This window comes from Thamnophis sirtalis, unplaced genomic scaffold (assembly GCF_051295495.1).
Source record: "Thamnophis sirtalis isolate CommonGarterSnake01/CBP01778 unplaced genomic scaffold, rThaSir2_p1.2 scaffold_11, whole genome shotgun sequence".
Classification (NCBI taxonomy): Eukaryota; Metazoa; Chordata; class Lepidosauria; order Squamata; family Natricidae; genus Thamnophis; species Thamnophis sirtalis.
Genome location: NW_028261391.1, coordinates 38,792,121 through 38,814,172, shown reverse-complemented (window position 1 = coordinate 38,814,172; position 22,052 = coordinate 38,792,121). Strand labels below are relative to the sequence as shown.

At 37.4% G+C, this 22,052-nt stretch overlaps 1 protein-coding gene across 5 annotated transcripts in view; it reads right to left on the bottom strand.

Annotated features, from left to right (window-relative positions):
* Positions 1-553: 553 nt before the first annotated feature.
* The window catches only part of EPHB1 (EPH receptor B1), a 372,507-nt gene continuing 351,008 nt past the window's right edge, over positions 554-22,052 (bottom strand). For 3 of the 5 annotated variants that reach the window (XM_014058617.2, XM_014058618.2, XM_014058620.2), the window contains one exon: positions 554-956. In XM_014058617.2, the coding sequence (XP_013914092.1) occupies positions 689-956 (268 nt within the window). In that variant the 3' untranslated portion in view covers positions 554-688. The remainder of the gene's footprint in view (positions 957-22,052) is intronic. The other 2 variants (XM_087725569.1, XM_087725570.1) reach the window with 1 other exon arrangement.

Sequence of the window (22,052 nt, the reverse complement as noted above, 5' to 3'; positions counted from 1 at the left end):
GGGGGGGGGGATAGCATCTTGTTTTAAAAGCAATCCTGAGATCAGTTTATTTTCCCGCCCCTTTGCTTGCATATGAACTAATGCATTCATTACTAACCTCGAAATATAGCAGAAAAAAACAGACAAATAACCATCCTATTATTATATGGCTCTGCAATTAGAAAGGGTATGCATACAAACACACACACGTTAAAACTCTAGAAATATTCTATCTAATTAAATCCAGTCAGTCAACTCCGAAAATCCTTTATTTCTTAGCATCCAGAATAGTATAATCCATGTGCTGCAGGCACATCCCTTTTCTTATCTGTTGTATTAATGATATTAGCAGTAGAATGAGCCAAAATTATTTATTTTTTAATATTATTCAGGGGCAAGCAGTAAGTAAGAAAGTTGTATCCTATGGAAAATCATCTTGGCTTTGCATTGAAGTTCAGCAATAATAATTTCTAAATGTGTATAGTTTTAACGGATGGTCATTATCCTTTGATATTCCCCTTTTTGTTTTTAGTAATTGCTGTTAATAATACACTGAAGATTCTTTTGGTTTTTTTTATTGAGTGCAATTTTATTTTTAGTACAATAGTTTTGAAAGTTACTATTACAAACGTGGACAATTTTGACACAATCAATGAGTTGAAAGAGAAAGGGGGCAATGTACAAGGGGATGCAATCCTTTACAGATATCTCATAGGCTATGTACATGACAGGACGTCTTTTGGCTGGAACAGTGCATGTGACCGGAGGTTGGCTCCTGTTGTCTTTGTTCTTCAGGCCAGAGCATGTCCTTGACACAAGAGCCTGACAGCATCTCCAGGAGATCACAGCTCATTTGTAGAGCATTGTGGCTACCTTGCCAATGGAAATGGAGTAGGGGACTGCAGTGGTAAGCTTGACTGTCTGGGCTGGCATCTTTCCATATACTTCTGACATCAAATAAAGGCATAAAAAGATCCCTAAATTTTAAAAAAAAGAAAAGAAAGATATAAATTAAGTTGTAGAGACTGTCCATGTTGTATAAATCATCACTTTATTTATCCACTTTTTGGAGGCTAATAGAAGGAAACAGAAGATAAGATTTAAGCTCTACTTGTCTACAAAAGAAGCAACATTTTCATATTAATTATGTTAAGTATGAATGCATTCACTAACTAGCATATTTCATTTGAACAATAGAACTTTTTTTTCCTTAAGAAAAAGCTTTGTCTAAAATATATATGTATATAAGCCTTTGCAAAAAGTGGCATCCTAAGAGATTGGTATTCCCTTTTTGTCATGTAGAGTCATTCGGAAGGATGAGTGCGTGGGTTGTAAGAGTAAAAAAAAAAAAGTCAAGATGGCAGGGGAGCTGGCAATCAATACTACATTGCTTGTCTACACGCTTGCCATGCATATGGCACACATGAAAAAGGAGCAGGGCTTTGGTGCCACAGGTACTCTTGCCATCCTGACCTTCCTGATATGTCTACCTTGCAGACACTTCTGATTCAGAAGATACCGTGAGCCAGCAATTTCTCAGTCCTGCATTATTCATTCTGGTCTCCTTTTAGAACACTGTAAAACTGTGATCATTACCACAACTGATGATACTGAATTCCATTAAATATCTATGCCCAGTAATATAAGAATTCAGCCATATAATCAAATAGCAAAACTAAATTGCTATTTAAGGGATAACCTGTAAAATATACAAGTGGGCATGGAAATGTTATCATAGGGTTAGAGTTAGGAAATTCAAAATTATTTGAATAATAGTCTGTTATTCTTCAATTTCTAATTAGCAGATAACATCATCCAAAATTAATATTATTAATTAACATACTCATTAATGGAACAAGAGACTCAGAACATAAACTATTTAAGCCTTAATATATTCCTGCAAAGCTACATTTTAAATGTTTACATTTAAATGACCCTAAATCTAAATTATCACCCAGTATATATAGTTACTCAAGCTATCTTTTCATTCTGATTGAGCAAGATGAATGGTGACTCGTCTGAGGACCACTAAAAAATTAGATATTCCCTAATCCAAATCTCTTAAAAGCAAACTCTCAAACTAAATTTTGTACAATTGTCTTCATTGCCTAGAAAAGATCAAGTGTCAACATCTGGTATGTCAGGTTAGAGGAAAACCTCATCCCTTGACAGTTTCTGTTTACAATAATTCAGTCTCTCCCTATTTTCAACTTCATTATCTGTTCTACCTGAAACAAAACAATTAAGTTATTTAGGTAATCCTTACCTTAACCCACATACATTTTCCATGAATGTACTATTAGAGCAATCTAGGAAGGTTGTATATTATTGCAGACACTATATAGCTGTTCCTTGGCTACACTTCATATCTATTTTATTAGAAAATTGGGGAAAGATATAAACTTTGTAATTACAGGTAATCCTCAACTTACAACCAAAACCTCAGTCCAAAATTTTTGTTCTTAAGTGAAATGTTTGCTAAGTAAGTTTTTTCCCATTTTACAACCTTTCTCGCCATAGTTGTTAAGTGAATCACTGCAGTTGATAGGTTAGTAATCCGGTTGTTAAGTGAATCTGGCTTCCCCATTAACTTTGCTTGTCAGAAGGTCGCAAAAGGAGAATCTGGGACACAGCAAAGGTCATAAATATGAGCCAGTTGCCAAGCATCTGAATTTTGATCAAATAATCATGGGGATACTGCAAAGGTCATAACTATGAAAAATGGTAATAAGTCACATTTTTCAGTACTATTTTAACTTTGAATGGTCACTAAATGAACTGTTGTAAGTCAAGGACTATCTGCAGATTCCTATATTCCTTCCTTCCCTCCTGTTTTGAAACATTATAGTTTTCATTGATTATGAATGTAATATGCTTGTAATATGCTGGGCTGAGATAATTACCCCTGGCCTCTATTATAAGATCAAGAATAGCTCTAGCTCTTGGACATATTTGCTGAGATCTATGCATCTCTTACAAATTGCTCAAGCTCCCTATATTTTACAAAAAGCTCTGCAAATCCTTGTTTCATTTCTTAATGTAAAACTTAGAGTAGGTCTTAAAGATAAATAATAATATGTTTAAGAAATCTGCAGTGATGATTTAAAATCTGGTCTATATTTGTGCATTAAATGGGAATGGAAGAATATCTACCTCCCCACAAAAGGATAATTACAGAAAGATGGCACTCATGACATGCCACTTATTATTCACTAATGTAAATACTGTCCACAAATCTGCTTACTGAAATTTAAATTTATATTTGCTACTTGATTGAGTTGAGATGTGGATAAAAGAAAAAAATGGACAGGAGAGGTTGTGAAATACATACTAGATTATGATTCCCATTTCATTAACAACTGGCTTTAGGGAATGGTCACAGCTGATTGATGGGAGTTGATATTTTGTTTGCAAACTCTCCAGTTCAAGCTGACAAATTTAGAGCTAGGTATTAAGAATGACTCCTCTATCAGTCACTTTAGATAAGTCTAAAGTGATCTAACAGTCTATCCAAGTAGAACGTAGCTTTCTAGGAGAGGAATTATCTCATTATGTTGGAACAATGTGAGTGCTCTCCTCTACGTGGTAATTCTTAAAGTGAGAAATGGCATAACATCAATTCATAGTAGAAACTAGCAGTACTTAATAGTGAAAAGAGCAATATAGAAAAGCTTGTTACTCTTGTCGTAAAACAGAAGGGCAACCGAGCAACAAAATACCATTATTTTACCCTCTGGTATATTTTCAAGTGGGTTGTGGGTGGTGGTTGGAAAGCAAAGATGCTTTTAATATGCAATTGTACTCAAAAATATAAAGTTACATGTTAAATAGCGAGGCAATTAGCCAATTGAAGAAAACATTGCCTCCTTGACTAGTCTTCAATAAATAGGCTAGCAACATAGTTATGCTGAAACTTTTATTTAGTAATTTTGAATTCACCAGGAAAAAAAAAAGAATGCAGGGTTAAGACCAGACATAAGAAATCAGACAGAAGAAAGAAATAGAAGTAAAAATTATCTGATATAATACACACACACAAACCAAGGTTAAGCAGACAATATTGCTGTCGTAATGGTATTAAAAATAAATGAAAGTTCAGCTGAAATCAATGTGATTTTTTCCTATATTTTAGGAACAGGAAATAAAGAAGATCAGAGAATGTATAGAAGTATTACATGAATAAATGAAAACAAAGAAACATTCGGTTAAATTCTATGTACTTTATATTTTAATAAACTAAATATCCCAATTCACATAATTATTGGAAGAGAAGTACATGAAGTTAACTGAGTTACTTTTGAATCCATTTATGGGATTACAATCATAACTACCTACTCATAAAAATGTGTGATTGGACCTGCATACCCCTGGAATCCCTGAAGTTATAAGTTTTATTAAGAATCTGAGATGCATAGAGATATTAGGCATTTAGTGTTACAAGCAAGATTTTTTTTCAACTTTTCCTCGTTAAAAAAGTATAGGCGCTATTTTTCTTCAATAAAATTAAAGGTATCCAAATATACTCAGGTATAATACTACAAGGGGGTTACATTTACTCCTGGTCCCTTAGCAGTATTAGGTTGATATTTATGTTTTCTTTTGTTTGATTTATTTTAGAGGCCAGGTAACTCCATATGCCTTTGGCAACTTTCATTTTGAAACCAAGAACAATAAAAAAAACAACAACAGATTGTAGATATCCAGAACAGGACAGAAACCAATCTTACTAAAAAAATAAAATAAAAAAAACAACTGCAGGAGTTTAGCAGCCATCCTATCCCAAACTCTGGGAGAATAGCCAGGCTTTCAAAGACTTTCAGATCATTACAACAAAACCATATGGAACTCTAGGGAAACACTAATCCAGAGGAAAGATCCTGTGACAAATAAGGCATGCTTCCTAGACCCCAACAGATGATATTATTTAATTGAGGGGACACGGTTGGAACTCATTCACCATGCTTGATCTTACTGGACGTTACCAGAAGGGGTAATTACAGCTAATCTTCACAAAAGAATCTGATCAAAATTTCTATTCATTGCAATATGATCAAAGTTCATCAAATGTGCGAGGTCCAGTTGCTACTCTAAACATGTTGAGATTAGAAATCTGACCCAAGGAGACAGAGAATCAGAAATAAAACATGTTTTAGCCTTTGTCACAGTGGATATAAGGAACAAATCACTATACTAAGGACTTAACTGAAAATGAATTTTGAAAAGGTGTTTGAAGAAGAAAGAAAACCAGCATCATCTGAGTCTTCTAGAAACAGGCATTAAAGAAATTTTCAACGGATGTTTCAGAGAACAAATTTGGTCCCTTCTTTCCTGGTGGATCAATTGTAGGGCAAACCAGTATGATAGAGTGATGAAAGCCTTGGTTAAGAGTGGGAAAACCAGATTCAAGTCCAACTTCTACCACGGAAGCTTACTGGGTGATTTGGCTCTGTCACTGTATCTTGCAACCTCCTGAATAGTACAAAATTGTTGCTAGTGTGAGGAAAACCTGGAAATGAGACGTGCTATGTTTGCTATCTTAAATTCCTAGAAGCAAAGTCTTATGTATGTCTAACAAATCAAAATAATTTGGGGAAATAAACCAACAATCAGTAACGACATATTAATGAAAGTAAGATATGATACTGAGTTTTCAATAAAAATGGAGTATATTTTTTTTACAATGTCACATGGAAGAAACATTAGATTGAACACTAAGAGGAAAGATAAGAACTTCTTAGCTGTTTTCCTAGACAAAAGAAAAAACCTGCTATTGATACCAAGATAGCATTATATAGCTTGACACAATTATTTTTGGATATAAGAAAGTAGCCCAATGGAAAGATAGTGACTTACAATCCACAACCATATGAGAGAATTACAGACCCAGGACCAGAACAGAAAGCTCTTAAACAGAGAGGCCCAGTTAAGTGTCTTTAATACTTAAAGTGTCAATACAAAAGAGACAGAGATTGGAAACTCAGGGACAAGGGACAAAAAGACAAAGATAAACAATGGTGATAGAGAGCACATGAGAGGTTAGTGAAAGAGAAAGTAATTTAATTTGTTTTCTGGTAAATTGGCAATTTCAACTCTATATTTCTACCTGTAGAAAGTGATGCCATTGCTGCCCTCTCACAGTGCCTGGATACTAAGGGGGTCTGGAGAGGGAATATGTATTGACTTAACCCTAGCAAGAACAAATGGCTTTGGGTACCTGGAGTTTCAAGAGCCAGAAATTTAATGTCACTAATTCTGGTTGGGGTTGCACTACCACAGAAAGACCCGATGCACAATTTGGGGGTTCTCCCGGACTCACTGCTCCTGGTCAAAAATCTTGGCTACGAGAGCCTTTGCACAATTCTGTGTTTTACGCCAGTCACCTTTCTTGGATTGGGAGTCCCAAATAATCAAGCTCTAGTGTTCTTACATGTGCACTACTGCAATACACTCTACACGGGGCTATATTTGAATGATATTTGTAAGCTACAGCTAGTGCAGAATGCAGTGGTGTGTGCAGTACTTGGAACCTTAGGGTGACCCATATCAAACCCCTGTCCCATGAGCTGCATTGGCTGATGATTTGCTTCCAGGATGCTTATTCCTTTTAAAGCCCTTCATGGCATACTCATCTTCAGAAGTTATGGCTGCTCCAACACTGGTGATTTTTAAGAGATTGGACAATTATTTGTATAGGGTTTCCTGCGTGAGCAAGGGGTTGGACTAGAAGACCTCCAAGATCCCTTCCCTGTTATTCTGTTATCTGAAGAACCATCTCATCCCAATGGGATTGGTCCACCTGTCCATGCTAACAGAGGAGCCATGCGGTTCAGTCAAGGAGTTTCAGCTGATGGGGTCCAGAAGACTCTTTTCTACCATGGTCCCTGCCCTTTGGAACAAAATTACCACTCACGCACCTCCACCCCCCATGTGAGATCTGCAGCCCTCTTTTTAGGTCTGAATCCCTGGCTCTGTTGTTAGCCTGGGATCCCAGTGCACCACTCTGGAAGTGGCTATTGGATTGGAAAAGACCTTTCCTCATATTCTTGCTGCTCTTCCCCATCTTTTAATTGTATCTATTATTGTTATTTTTCTTTTATTATTTTTAATGTGTAATACTTTTTAATGTTTGTAAGCCATTCAGAGTACCTACGATGAGATGAGTGACACTCATAGAGATAGATAGATAGATAGATAGATAGATAGATAGATCGATCTATGAGAGATGGGGGGAGAGACGGAGAGAGTGACTAGTTATGCGACCCCCAATCGGTCGGCGTCGTTATCGGTCGGCGATGTTATATGTCTTTTTTTTCCTCTTTTTTGTAAGCTGCCCGGAGTCCTTCGGGATTGGGCGGCATATAAATTTTATAAATAAATAAATAAAATAAAATTACTGTTGTGTGGCAGCCATTTTAATAAGAATCGTTGCCCGGCAAAGATTGGGAATCTATTGAAACCTAGATGAAAGTTGGAGATGGTAGCTGAAGAGGTTTGCTTAAACATCAGTAAATTAATGGAGAATATAGAGGGAGGGAGGGAGGGAGGGAGGGAGGGAAGGAAGGAAGGAAGGAAGGAAGGAAGGAAGGAAGGAAGGAAGGAAGGAAGGAAGGCCCAATAAAAGGTTGATGCTGGGAGGGGGGAGTATTCAAAAATCACACAGAAAATAGAAAAGAAATCTGACTGAAAGTGAATTATACATTTGCAAAATAAGGTCTCTATAACATAAAGAATGTATGTGTATTTAATATGCACACATGATAAATTATCATGATATTCTTTAAAATGTTTCTTGTTGATACCAATAGTGATAAAGTCCACATTATTACAATTTATTTGTCAGTAAATCACCCAGTGAAAGCAACACATCATATAGCATCTACCATAGGACATCAAGCAATTCCTGCTTCAAATTTCATGGAACAAGAACTTGGCAAATAAAGCACAGATGTTACACACCAGCATAAAGTCAACATGGCTTCTTTCCTGCAATAAATTACAGTGGAAGAATAGAAACACAGGCAATATAGACTGAAAATGTGTCTCTGCATATGGAGGCATGGTAAGGAGGAAACATTAGCTGAAAGGGGGTGGAGAGAGGGAATGTGGGACAGCCATTGTCCTGGATAGTTGTCCTAATAATGTCTTCTCCCTGGGGAATCCCGGTTGTCAACAGAGGACAGATTCATAGAAGCAGGGACGATAATTTGTCAGCCACAATTATCTCAAATGGGGTTTTGATTCCCTGAACGGAAGGAGACCTTCATGCAGTTAAAAGTTAAAACAGGCTGTTAACAGTGCTCCCCTGCTAAGTACAAGCCAAAGCTTGTTAATTTTCAGAAATATTTGAGAGGGGGAATCCACAATCAAGGCAATAAACACAGATGTCAAACACCAAAGGAAATTTATATAGATGGAACATAACCCTCAGTGTGGCTTCAGATTCCTTTCTGGTTTTGCTGTACTGAATGTTGACATTTTAGAGAGGAGCTGACTATATATTTAGCAGATGGTTAATTCAATTATTTTTTAAAAAAAAAGATGAATCAGGGAGTCTATGCAGAGGTCCAAAAATATATATAAGCAATGAAATGAAAAAAAACCAAGACCACAATTTCCTTAAATACCTACATCAGAATACCATACCTAAAAGTAAAGTAAAAGTTAGTTAGTTTATTAGACTTGTATGCTGCCCTATTCCCAGGGGGACTCAGGGCGGCTAACAAACTAAAGAGGATGAGGGTAATACAAAAAAGACAAACAAGACAAAAAGCAAAATACAAGAACAGATTAAAACACCACAACAGCCACAACAATTCGAGTGGGGTTGGGAACTCATCAGCCCCAGGCCTGCCGGAACAGCCAGGTCTTGACGGCTTTGCGGAAAGCCTGAAGGGTGGTAAGGGTCCAAATCTCCACGGGGAGATCATTCCAAAGGGCCGGAGCAGCCACAGAGAAGGCCCTCCCCTGGGTGGTCGACAGTCGACACTGGCTAGCTGATGGAACCCGGAGGAGGCCTAATCTGTGGGATCTAATTGGTCTCAGGGAGGTAATTGGCAGGAAGCGGTCTCTCAAGTACCCAGGTCCGATACCACGCAGGGCTTTAAAAGTAACGACTAGCACCTTGAAGTGCATCCGGAGTCCAATAGGCAACCAGTGCAGCTCGCGGAGGATAGGTGTAATGTGGGTGTACCGGGGTGCACCCACAATCGCTCGCGCGGCTGCATTCTGGATAAGCTGAAGTCTCCGAATGCTCTTCAAGGGCTGCCCCATGTAGAGCGCGTTACAGTAGTCTTGAGGTCACAAGAGCGTGAGTGACTGTTCTGAGGGCCTCCCGGTTCAGGTAGGGATGCAATTGGTGCACCAGGCAATCCTGGGCAAATGCCCCCCTGGTCACAGCCGACAGATGGTGTTCTAAAGTCAGCTATGGGTCCCCTCGCACACATATGCTAGTTGTTCCTGACTCTAGGGGGCAATGCTCATCTCCATTTCAAAGCCAAAGAATCAGCACTATCCAAAGACCTCTCCATGGTCATGTGGCCAGCATGACTAAACACCGAAGGTGCACGGAACAATGTTACCTTCCCATCAAACGTGGTCCCTATTTTTCTATTTTGCATTTTTACATGCTTTCGAACTGCTCGGTTGGCAGAAGCTGGGACAAGTAATGGGAGCTCACTCCATTACATGGCACTAGGGATTCGAACCGCCAAACTGCCGACCTTAATGATTGACAAGCTCAGCATCTTAGCCACTGAGCCACCATATCCCATCCCATATCTACTCAACTGCAAATCATTTCTGGTACAACTTGCTTTTCCTTTTCTTTGTCCTCAATAATTTCAGATCAGAAATTAGCTCATTACTGCCAGATAAATGAATGAAAAACTAGACTAAGGACCAGGGAACGTGGAGACAGTCAGTGTCTATGGTAGGGGAGGGAAAAACCCTCCCAACCCAGAAGCACAATGCAAAAGCCAGTTCCTTCAGGTTGCAGAGTCAACGTTTTTTATTGGTTACAATAAGGTAGCATTGGTTTGAGCACAGACTGCATATTGGATATGGGCATGTTTTGCTCTATACATCAGGTTGAATTATCAGGTGATAGATGTGGTGGTAAATTAAAAAAAAACCTATACAAGCTCCTTGCAAATTATAATAATCTAGATAAACCAAATACCTTAGCAAGTAGGATAGCAGGATTACAGTGGCAGGCTATGCCTCTTTCTCTACAATTTGAGTCTTGCCTTCTTCTTAGGGTATAAGCTTTAGAATTCCAATATGATGCCTGGGGGTATTTGGGTACTTTGATTCCTCTGATGCCTGCCAGGATTTATACTCCTCCTAATTTTTTCCATTAGAAAAATCAATTAAAACAAATGGGAGAGTGGTGCAGTACAAAGCAAAGCGTGGCTTTCCAGCATCATCTTTATTTCCAAAGGTCCCAGGGGTCCCATAAACTTTCCTTAGAATTAAACCTAACATGGGCTGTAGCCCATCTGTCAGCTGGAAATATGCCCACCTGCCTAGGAAAAGAACAAAATTAAGCAGGGGTAATAGGGTGTATCCTACAGGCCCAGGAGAGAAGAGAGGGTGGCATGTTGCATTGTAATAAATCAGCACTTTGAAACTGATCATGGATCTCACGGTAGTCATTGTGAGAATTGGAGACCTGCTCACTAAATTCCAAATGTGCCCCCCAGCCAGAAACAGCTGGGGGACCTGAGACGGCTCGAATCCCTTGGCAACATTCAGTCTCAGCCTAGGAAAATGTTTGCATGCACATAGTCTTAAAAGTACACAGAACTAATCAAAATGTATAGTTCAATATCACCAAGATCTCACTCATTTCGTCGCTGTTTTGTTTTCTGGCAAAATCTGCTAATTTTCCCAAATAAGTAATTTTTGCAGTTAATATAACCATTTTGTATTAGGAAAAAACCATTAAATATTTCATACCACAAATAGGTATTAGAAGAACATTAAAGTGCCTTTAGTATTCCCTGGAAACACTAAAGATGAGAGATATAGAGGAGGAAAATTTAAATATAAGCCAATATTTCTATAGATCATGAAGAAAACAAAAAAGCAAAAACCACATGAATGAGATAAGCCTTGTAAAAAGCATAAGTCAACATATTAAAGGCATTAACTAAGAACATTAAAAACAAGACAATACAGAAAGTTGGAGGGGGGCGAAAGAAAGGGTGTATGGAGGGTCGAAGAGGTACATTGGGTTTCTATTTTTGGGGGTATTGTTGACAAGAGGAATGGCTGTGTTTATTGTTTAATGTTATATGGCCCTGGTTATGCACAGTATATATGTGACTGTACGAAATGAAAATGGAAAATAAAAACACATTTACAATGGAAAAAAAAAAGACAATAGAAAAAAGTGTAAAAACTAAGAAGGAAAAGAAAAACCTTAGAACGACAACTGTGGTGACTTCCAGACTGAGATATACTGTGGAGATACCTTTCCCCTCACTTTCAGAAAATGTGACTTATATCCAGTGGTGGGTTTTGGGTGGTACAGCCAATACGGGCATACCGGTGGCAGCTGGCAGCAATGGCCACCATACCTGAATGGTGCTTCATTAGACCCGCCTGCGTTCCTTACTGCTTTTTGAGGCCAATGGGCCAATTGCACACATGCGCACAGCGTACAGCACCTGCACGACCTCGGCGAGCAGCTGGGGTGTTGCAGGGCAGTGGCGTGCATATGCATGCCCAGCGCGCATCCCCGAGGATGTCCAGCCCCATTGCAGCGTGCCAGTGAGATGGGATCTGGAACCCACCACTGCCTATATCCTTCTAGAAAAGTATGAATAAAAAATAAACATACCAAAATGTCCCTTCTTTGCTTTAGATGAACCTTCATCATTAAAGGTTTCTACAGTTTCTTGATTCCCCCCCCACCAAAAAAATCCATTATTGAGGATGCTGAAGGCAAAAAATATAATGATTTTGATTTAGTAAATCAGCAATTGTTTATTTTTATACTTATCACAGAGGCAAAGGTTTCTAAGGAAGGAATTCGAATTTTAAATAGCATAGCTCGTCCAAAATTAACACATGATAAACCTATTCTTTTACATGTTATTTTTCTCTTCAGGCAATTATAAACTTTTAAAAATCTTGTATATCTTGAATTGTACAAGAGGTTCATAGATTAATGAGGGTCTATAGTGATGATTTTTTGATAAAGTTTTTTGAACATTATATTTACTTGCATAACTGATGCTGGTAAGGTTTCTACTGATTGCCAAATTATTGCCTAATCTCTTTATTAAACAACTTTAACTCTCGGAAACAGAAAGGATATAAGAAAAATGGCAGACCAGACCTATCAGAAATTGCACGAAACATGATAAATTAAGAACACTAGAGAACATCATGGAAACATTCCTTAGTAAATATGTGTATAGAATATAAATAGAATAAGCAAGTGGTATTACTACATACAGTTTAGCTCAGACTTACAGACATATATTCCAGTTGTTCATTTTGCCTACAAATAATATAAAAAGGGTAGAAACTCAATAAACTCCACATTATTACAATATCTCATTAAGTGCCAATTTTGGAGGCTACCGCAGGAAACAAGGCTCACAAAATAATCTATTCTTCCCATTAATGCTGAGCACAGTTTTTGTTCTTTCTTCACAAAGATTTACTGTTTCACACCCACACTATAAAAATGCATATGTTCTAAACTAATAATCTACGAGCTTGCCTATAACAACATTTACAGATTTTTATTGTGCTTTTGGAGATGACTTCCATTCGCCTTCCTGATTATCTTTGGAAAGCATCATTTGCATTTTAGATAAAATAATCTCCAGGCTTCCTCCTTCTGCAACATAGTTCTTGGCATGAGCTGTATTTCATGCTGTCAGTTCCACTCATTGCTAATTAGCATGGAGAATTGCACTGATGTTAACCATCATTTTCATCCGTTCTTCCCACCTTCAAAACAAGGGTTTGGTTGCCTAATGAGGCTCCTGAGGATAATCAGAAAGGCAACAGGACACATTCATTTATGCTGCAGCTCTGCTACACCAGGGCTATCATACCCCAAGTGAAATCATTCTCCAGTAAGTGAAAATTACAGACATAGGGTGCCCAAGAGGGTTATTATGCAATACTGCAAATGGAAGAGATGGGCTGCATGGACAACCTATAGAGGGGAAGTTTGCTGCCTATTGTAGTTCTGCTTCAAATTTGGTGATTGGGCTCAAGATCCAAGTAAGTTCCAATGTTAACAAGTAAATGTGATCCAATTTGAACATGAACTTGGGAAATCCTGTTTAATTACATTCTATATATATATATATATATATATATATATATATATATATATATATATATATATAGAATGTAATTAAACAGGATTTCCCAAGTGTGTGTGTGTGTGTATATATATATATATATATATATATATATATATATATATATATATATATATATATATATATATATATATATATATATATATATATATATATTCTACATTCATACATGCATTCTACGTCTCTCACTAACTGCATTCACATTAAAATACAAATAAGTTGCTGATTGTGCCTTTTCTATATACAATTTAAATGAGCATGTAGAGTTTGACTGTTTCAAGCAATATTTCCAACAGAAATAGGAAGGAACACATACGATATGCAATGCAGGAAGATAAAAAGTATTCTGTGAAGGACAAGGGAATAAATTTGTGAAAATGGTAATAATACAAGTGGTGATTATTTAAAGATCTATAGGTACACTGGCTTGGGAAATGCCTGCCTTCTGGTTGTTTCTTTTCCCTTATATTTTATCCCTTAATTTTTTCCTATGGCCTATCTTCTGTTGTGTATAGACAGCATCCAAACATGGCATGAAACAGGATATATTTTTAAATGTTATTAAAAGTTCAGGGAGATTTTAGTTTTTTTTAAAATAGTTTGAAAGACTGCTGGCTTATTACTGGAAGGTTTCCATTTTTATAAAAGAGAGCCACAAAATCTTTATGATATGTAAATAATAGCATTTCCGTAGATATTTTGCTCACTCAGCTTTCAAGGGATCCAAAAGCAAGGTGTTTAACTGGAATGCATGAATCTAGGTTTAACTTTAAAAAGCAAAGCCTTTTTTACGTTTTGCAAAGTGATTTGCCTGCCAGAAAAATTCAAATAGAGCTTGAGTTGAGAACTGGTATACATTAAGCTTTGTTACAGTTTTAAAATCAATTCTAAAAGGGAAACCCAAAAATGTGATAGTTTTCCAAGTGAACACATTGTAGTTAAAACTTATTAGGAGCATTTAGAAATCAAAGGGAAAATCTACTTTGTACTCTTATGTGTAGCCTGCAGTTGCAAATCAACATCAATAATTGTAGTAATTCAGTCAAACCTATAATGCATAAATGATGCTCTGTTTTTCTGTCCCTGCCAGCTGGAAAACTCCTACATCAGAATCAGCTACAGCTTGCAGTTTCTCTGCCAGCATATTGTATTACAAATAGTGTTTCTCCAAATTATGGGAAGTCTGCAGTATTGTAGCCTGTGACAACAGATAAGTATCACGTTATGCATCTGTTTATCATAATCAAAAGTACCACAGTCTTCTAAGACAGCTTTTTCCTTATAAAAAAAATAATTCTTCTGTATGAGATTTTCCAATATTAATTATTTAGTTCTTTACCTATGCCTAATTTTGGTCATCAAGATAATAGCAGGAATATTAGTATAGCTTGGTTCCCTGTTTGCTGCAAAGTAGAAGAATAAATGTGCAGTTTTACATAGCATTCCTCAGATGTTATAGAACACATATTTACGACCTATTTAAAGAATAGCTAGGAATCAGTCATTAGAGGGTAATGCTATGAGTCTCAGATGTTCTTGAGTTTTCATGTCTGTGATATTTCCCATGGGCTTTTATTATTATTCCATTTTAAATCTACAAAGTTTGCTTTCATTTTAATGTTTAAAGTAAGTGTGTTTTAATTTTAAACTTAACTTTTAATTTTAATTTTTTTGCCATGTAAAATATCAACATTAAATTGGTCTTGGCAAGATATATGATAAAATAAATGAATAAAATTGTGACCTGTGTACATCAACTCCTGTGATCAGGATATCACTTAAAGAAAGGAAATTATTACTAGCAGGACTTGCTTAGCTATAAGACTATATTAAAATTGCCTATGATAAATATTTTTTGCTTTGTTGAATGCTTCAGAATTCAATACATAGTGGTTAAATTAAGGATAAGCAGCAAGATTTGGCACATGACAAGATAAGGAAAAGCCTCCCTTGAATTGATCAAAGCTTAGCTAAAAATAAAGTGTGTGTGTGTGTGTGTGTAGGTAGGTAGGTAGGTAGGTAGCTAGCTACATATGTACATATGTACGTACGTACGTACGTACATACATACATACATACATACATATATATTGGATGTATTAAGTGGAACATTCCATGTAGAGAAACCATTAGCGATGGAGTCCAGAAATATGTTTTAAAGGATTAGGTTGCAACGCCTGGGAATTCAGCCAGGAGAAGAAAATATTATTTAGAATTTTGATAGCAGTGTTAAATAACTGATGATCTGTCATGCTGAAGATGAAATAAACCTGCTTCTATTGCTTTTCAGGACACAGCTAGATGCAGTAGGTAGAAAATAGGTTAAATAGCCTCTAACAGTTAGGAAGTAGGAAGGTCCAGCTTAGAAAGTACAAATATTTCTGCTTTGCTGGAAGCATTTAGCCAGATATTGGATGGTTATCTGTTGTGGCCCAGCAGGAGCCGTTGGAGCTGCAAACAGACTCCGACAGCGAGGGACCTTATGAGTCAGCTCTGGAAGATGTGGAGGACCTTGGACAGGGTTCCGACTCCGAGCAGAGATCAGAGAGGCTGGTTGGCCACCAGGAGGCGCCTGAGGCATGGAACAGCGGTGAAAGCCAAAGGGAGTGTGCTCCTGACGTCAGGCCTTGGAGCAGTAGGGAGGAGACAAGGGAATTGGTCCTGGATGCCTGGCAACGACGGGCAGATTGACGTAGAGAACAACTACGCAGGTACAGAAGATAATTGGACCCAGGTGGTTGTAATTAGGCTCCTCTCAAGATAGTATTTAAGGAGAGACTTTGAAAGGAGTCTGGTTGCAGGATTCAATTTATCAACAGTGGAGAACCTGTTATCTGTATCTGTCGGGGTCTGGGTTGCTGCCAAAGTTCTTTATCTGTTCATCGTGCTTGGCCTTTCAGCCACCAAGATTTATGTTTTCTGCTAATAAAGTGTTGTTGCATTCCAGCTAAGCTTGACTCGGCATTCGTTACTGGACGGAGGAGGGGGTCAGAACAGTTATCTATCAGGATGCTATAGGTCTGTGATGGGGAACCAGTGGCATGCAGAGCCCTCTTTGTGGGCATGCCAGCCATTGCCCCAGCCCAGTTCCACCATGCATGTGCATGTGACTCCCACCAGCCAGCTGGTCTTCAGGTCTCCTGGATAGGTGTGAGCTGGCTGAATCCCACCACTGTATCAAACACAGATAATTCAGTTACAGATAATTTAAAACTTTTTTTTTACTCTTTGCATTTTATTTATATGCATTTGTGTGATCTTTCTTTTTAAATAGTGTGGTTTTTAGACAGCCTACCAACCAAATAATACAAATTCATAAATGATCATCCGGAGATTCAGTCACGTGGAAGCTTGGGAATGCTTCCAATTTTATCTGCAAGAACAGATCAAAAGATACAGTGGGAAATAGTGGGACCAGGGCTTTTGTTCTAATGTAATAAATGGAAGCTTTTCTGTTCCAAGGGTTAAAAAAAAAAAAAAAGGGAAGCTCTAATCGCTTTATACTGCAAGGATATTATGACACAAAAGCCCACTGCAAAAAGCACCTGGCAATTTATGTATCATGCCTGTCATGGGTCTGTGAGTTGCAAAATCTATTGCAGGAAATAATCCTGTGATGATACATTAATTATCATGAACGTGCATTCATTGTTTAGGTCATTGAAGATGCCTAATCCTTTGTATACCCAAGAGTGACCCATCAGTAAAACGCTGATGTGATACAAAGAAGAAGAAGGGGAAAAAAACAATTACATACAGCCCAAGGCTGCTGTTACCTACAGAGAAGGATCCTGGAGAGCTTTAAAGCACAAAAGAGGAAAGAAAAGGTTTTTCTCATTTAAAAATTGGTACATTAAATCCAAGGAAACCTGACAGGCTGAGAAATAATGGCCGAGTTTACTCTTATTTAAAAACTGGCTGCCTGCTGCTTTTGCTGCAATCACCACTCAGGCTTTCAGCACAATTTCAAATTAAATATACATAAGTGCTTTCAAGAGCTGTTAATTTGAAGGTCATTAAAGAGCGTAAAATATATTCCTTTTATTTATAAAGAGGCACACAATAACGCTATGCATACCGACTCCTGTTCTGGTCTCTGCAGCATTTATTATTTCCAATGCAGAAGTGATTGACTTTCCCCAGACATAGATATCACAAAATACACCAATACGCACACACATATACACACACGCACAGTGGTTTGCAAGCATCCGCTGTTCAGCCTTTCCTGGATTTCAAGCACAAAGAGAAACAGAAAACAGGGGAGTAACATGTGCATTTGACAAGGGGAAATTCTCCAACTCAGGGGCAAGCATACGCCTGCTGTTCAGAGTTCTGGCTGTACTCTGTGCATTCTAGTCAGTGCCTTGATATACCATTCTGTGACAAAGCATCCTGCCACTCAGATCTGTTTTCACCTACTTTTGAGTTCTGCTCATAGGCCTGCCGTGCTCAGTGGAATTGTAAACAGCCATTTAACAAACACTGCACCATCTGTCTGTATCTGTAAGGGGCATTTTAGCACTTGCCTAGCCATTCAGTGCAGGTTTTATTCTGGCTGTCTAAGAGTCCCACCCGCCAGCAAAGGTTCTACCCATGACCTTCCTTCTGCCCCCATCTTGGCAGCGAAAGCCCCTTGTGGCCACCTCTTCCAACCTCCTTGCCCTTCTTTTTGCTTCTCTTTTGCCACAGCTGTCATTTTCTGAGATAAATTACCTGGTGTTACAGCCTGTCAGCATTCTCATAGCATCTCTGCTGCACAGGAGGAGGGAAGGACAAGTGGGTGGGATAGAAGAGGAGAATTGGAATAGATGGAAATAGGCCACTGCTTCAGAAATTCAAATAAGAAAGAAGTGTTTCTGATTTAAGGATGCAAGAGAAAATAAGGCAGATTTAATCAAAAAGAACAGGAAAAAAATGAGCTTTATAGATAAACTGATGAACGGAAGAAATAATGAAAAATGAAATACAAAAGAATTATATTTTCATGGTTTTTGATATTAATGGCATTCAATATTATTAAGAATATAATCAGATGGCTATAAACAAAGCTTACTAGGCTTCAGATGCTATATTTTCAACTACCCTGGAGAATGAATGTTGGGCTAGATAATTACACGTAGATCACAACCCAACAGCGGTGCTGCACACTAGAGTGTAGGAAAATAATCAATGATACTATGTACTACATGAAAGTATTTTTATATATTAAAAACAAAACAAGAAAAAATAAATATGTAGCAAGAATGTGACTTGCTTAGAACTTTACTCTTCCCAGAATGTCACATGAGAATTTGGGCTTCAAAATGAAATACGAACATGCATAGAAAACATGACTTTTTCACAATAATAATCTCAGTATCTATGATTCAATAAACACTATAGCAACTAGAGGGATTTCAGCAAGTATTAGACTAAATATAAATTAACATAGTGTACATTCTCATAGCACAAGTACAACTATTAAGATTTTACAAATCTTAATAGTTCTTATACTTTTATAGTTAACCAGTTTTAATCATCTATAGCATTCAGGTTATTTAAATTGATTGTAATTCTATAGTTCTCTCCCAGATTTTAATCCCTGTACTTTGTAATTTTATCTAATTATATTTTTACCTTATTTTATTTTATTCATCTGATTTTAAAGAGAATTGTCTTGACCTTGTTGTTTTTAAATGGGGAAAGTGAAGGTTTTGGGCAAAGTTTCAAGATTCTAGGTGGTGTAGTGGTTCAGTGGTTAAGACACTGGGCGTGTCGGCTGGAAAGTGTTTGCAGGGTAGCCCAGGTTTGAGAAACAAGTGTCACACGATGGGATGAACTCTGGTCCTCGCTCCAGCTCCTACCAATCTAGCAGTTCTAAAGCATAGTGCTCCGTGATATCATGCTGGCCACATGACCATGGAAATGTCTTTGGACAGTGTCTTGAAATGGAGATGAACAGTACCCCCTATAGTTGGCAATGCCTAGCAAAAGTAAGATCTGCAAGAATTCCTTCTTTTCAATATTATCTTTAATAGACTCTACACAAATAAAGCAGCATTCCAGCAATCCCAAAAATGTCCATTTCTTGACTAAGCCTATCTTCGAGACTGATCATATTCAACATCCCTCACATAATTTTCATGCATGAACATAGTGTTGATTTTGAGCAAACATACAAATAAGTACATACTTAGGATAACCTGAGGGATAGAAAATAAATTATGGGTTAATATGGAATGGCCAAGCATAGATAAACCTGTACAGGGTAGCTATTGATTATTCTGTAGCTTGAAGCACTAGACCATGTGAAGAGGCACTGGTCATTCCTGTCAGTAGCCATTTGGACCGGCCTTCCTCCTTACAAAAAAAGTGGGATACAGAAAAAAGGAGTTTTTACAATATTTTACATCGTGACCCGACAAACCCATGATGTCAAAAGCGCGCCAACAACAGCGCGCCGACAACAGCGCGCCGACAGAAGCACGATTTAAGTTAAGGTAAGGTTTAGGGTTAGGTTTAGGGTTAGGTTTAGGGTTACGTTTAGGGTTAGGTTTAGGGTTATTTTTAGGGTTAGGTTACAGCGCGCTTCTGGCGGCGCGCTGTTGTCGGCACGCTTCAGCGCTCATTCGTCGGTGCGGTTTTGTCACCGCCTGTTTTGTCACTGCGGTTTAGTCAGGCGCGCTTTTGTCGTTCGCGCATTTGTGGTAGAACCATTTTACATACATATATGTATGTAATATATATATGTGTGTGTGTGTGTGTGTGTGTATGTAAATTCAGTATGAATGTGTGTGTGTGCGCACGCACATGCATGCATGCACGCACGCGTACACACACACACACACACACACACACACACACACATGCATACTGAATTTACATGGAACATTATGGCCAAGAAGAAAGTCTTTAAATTGGAAAATCAAGGAAAACACAGGTAAATAAAGGTTGTAAATAAAGGTTGCTAACTACTGAAACAAAGCAGTAGTTAGCCTTCAGCCATTGTATACGGTCACAGTATTTGTAGGAATTTATGACATGCACATTTTTTAAAAAAAATTCCGATACCTTGTTAGATTCTACTTTCATATTTTTCTCAAATTGTGTAAGTTTAGAATTTGTACCCAAAATTTTGGGAATTTACATTAAAAACAATAATATCTTAATCTTATGGGATATAGTGGCCTTGTGAAATGTGAGCTATTTGTTTACATATATTTTTATTTTTTGAATCCAAATGAATTCCATTTGGAGATCCCAGGAAAAGCATAAGTAGCACAGGAATAAATGGAAGTCAAATACAACCTTTGTTTCTCCACCTACCCACTTACTTCCTTTTCAATTTAAAAAGTAAAACCCACCTAGATCATCTATTCAATTATTTTAATTCTTTCTAGTTTATTAGTTCTGAAACTGACAAAAGTATTTATAGATGTCCAGACATGGTCAGAAAAATATGCGCTCTGCATGTTTTACAGGTGCTTTCCGAAAGGGAAAAGCTTCTTGGATGAGAAGCGAAACATTTTCAAGAAGAAGGAAAAAAAACCAAGAAAGTCCAGCTGCCTTTTGAAAAGCACCTTTGGGACAACCATGACCTGGATGATTGACAATCTCCATAGACACATTCAATTTTCAGAATTATGTGAAGCACATCTTAGGGTATTAAAAAAATTGGCTAATGAGCAGGCTTAAATTTTATGCATTATCTCTGAGAAATCATAAAAAGGAGGGTAAATGTCCTTATGTTCAAAAATGAGTAAAATGAGGATTTAGTCCCGGCACTGTAATAAAAACATTTGGGAAGATTCTACAAGAAGATCATAAAGAAATTGATCATGAAACATAATATAATAATTACTAGAATTAAGCAAGAATTATTGTAAGAGTTAGTCTTGCCAGATTAAACTTATTTCATTTCTCAATTGAATAACTTCCTTCCTAATTTGCGTGCATGTTATAAACATAGTACCTTTATATTTCATCAAAGCTTTTGGTAAAGTATTCAATGGCATTCTGATTTACAAGACAGTTCAGTGTGGGTTAGATGGTGTGGGAATTACATGGATACATAGCTGGCTGAAAAGTGCATTTATCAATGGATCCTCATTGCATTGGGAATGCCCTATTGACTAGAGTGCCACAAGATTTGATGCAGAGTTCTTGCTCTTCCACGTTTTTATTAATTTGCATGACAAAGTGGAAGAAATACTTGTCAAATTTGCAAATGATACAGAAGTTGTTTGGATAGGCAACACGTTAGAAGACATGAACTAAAAATGAGAAATGATCTTGATAAAGAAATGTGTTGCAAATAAGAATATATTTTTTTTACATTTAGGGCAGAAATAAAATGGAGAGTTTAGAATGGGCTTAGTCACTGTACATGTGAAAAAGATAGTTCTTGTATAAAAATATCTTGCAAAGGTATTTGATTGCAAGCAACATATTTCAGGAATGTGATTATCTACAAAATAGGCAAGGGAACTTAAGACTGCATCAAGAAGTAGAATTACTCCCCACCCTCCAAAGAAAAATCCAAGAAAATATAAAAATTCCACTTTATTCTGCCTCAGCTACATTACTTCTTCTGTATTGTGCCAAGTTTGGAGAAACTGGAACAGACTCAAAAAACAAGGCACAAAGTCCATAGAAATCAAGTCCTATGAAAGGAATTGAAGGAACCTCCTAAGCGTATGATAGCATTCATGAAAAAAACTGAAATTTTGCATACAGGTCAAG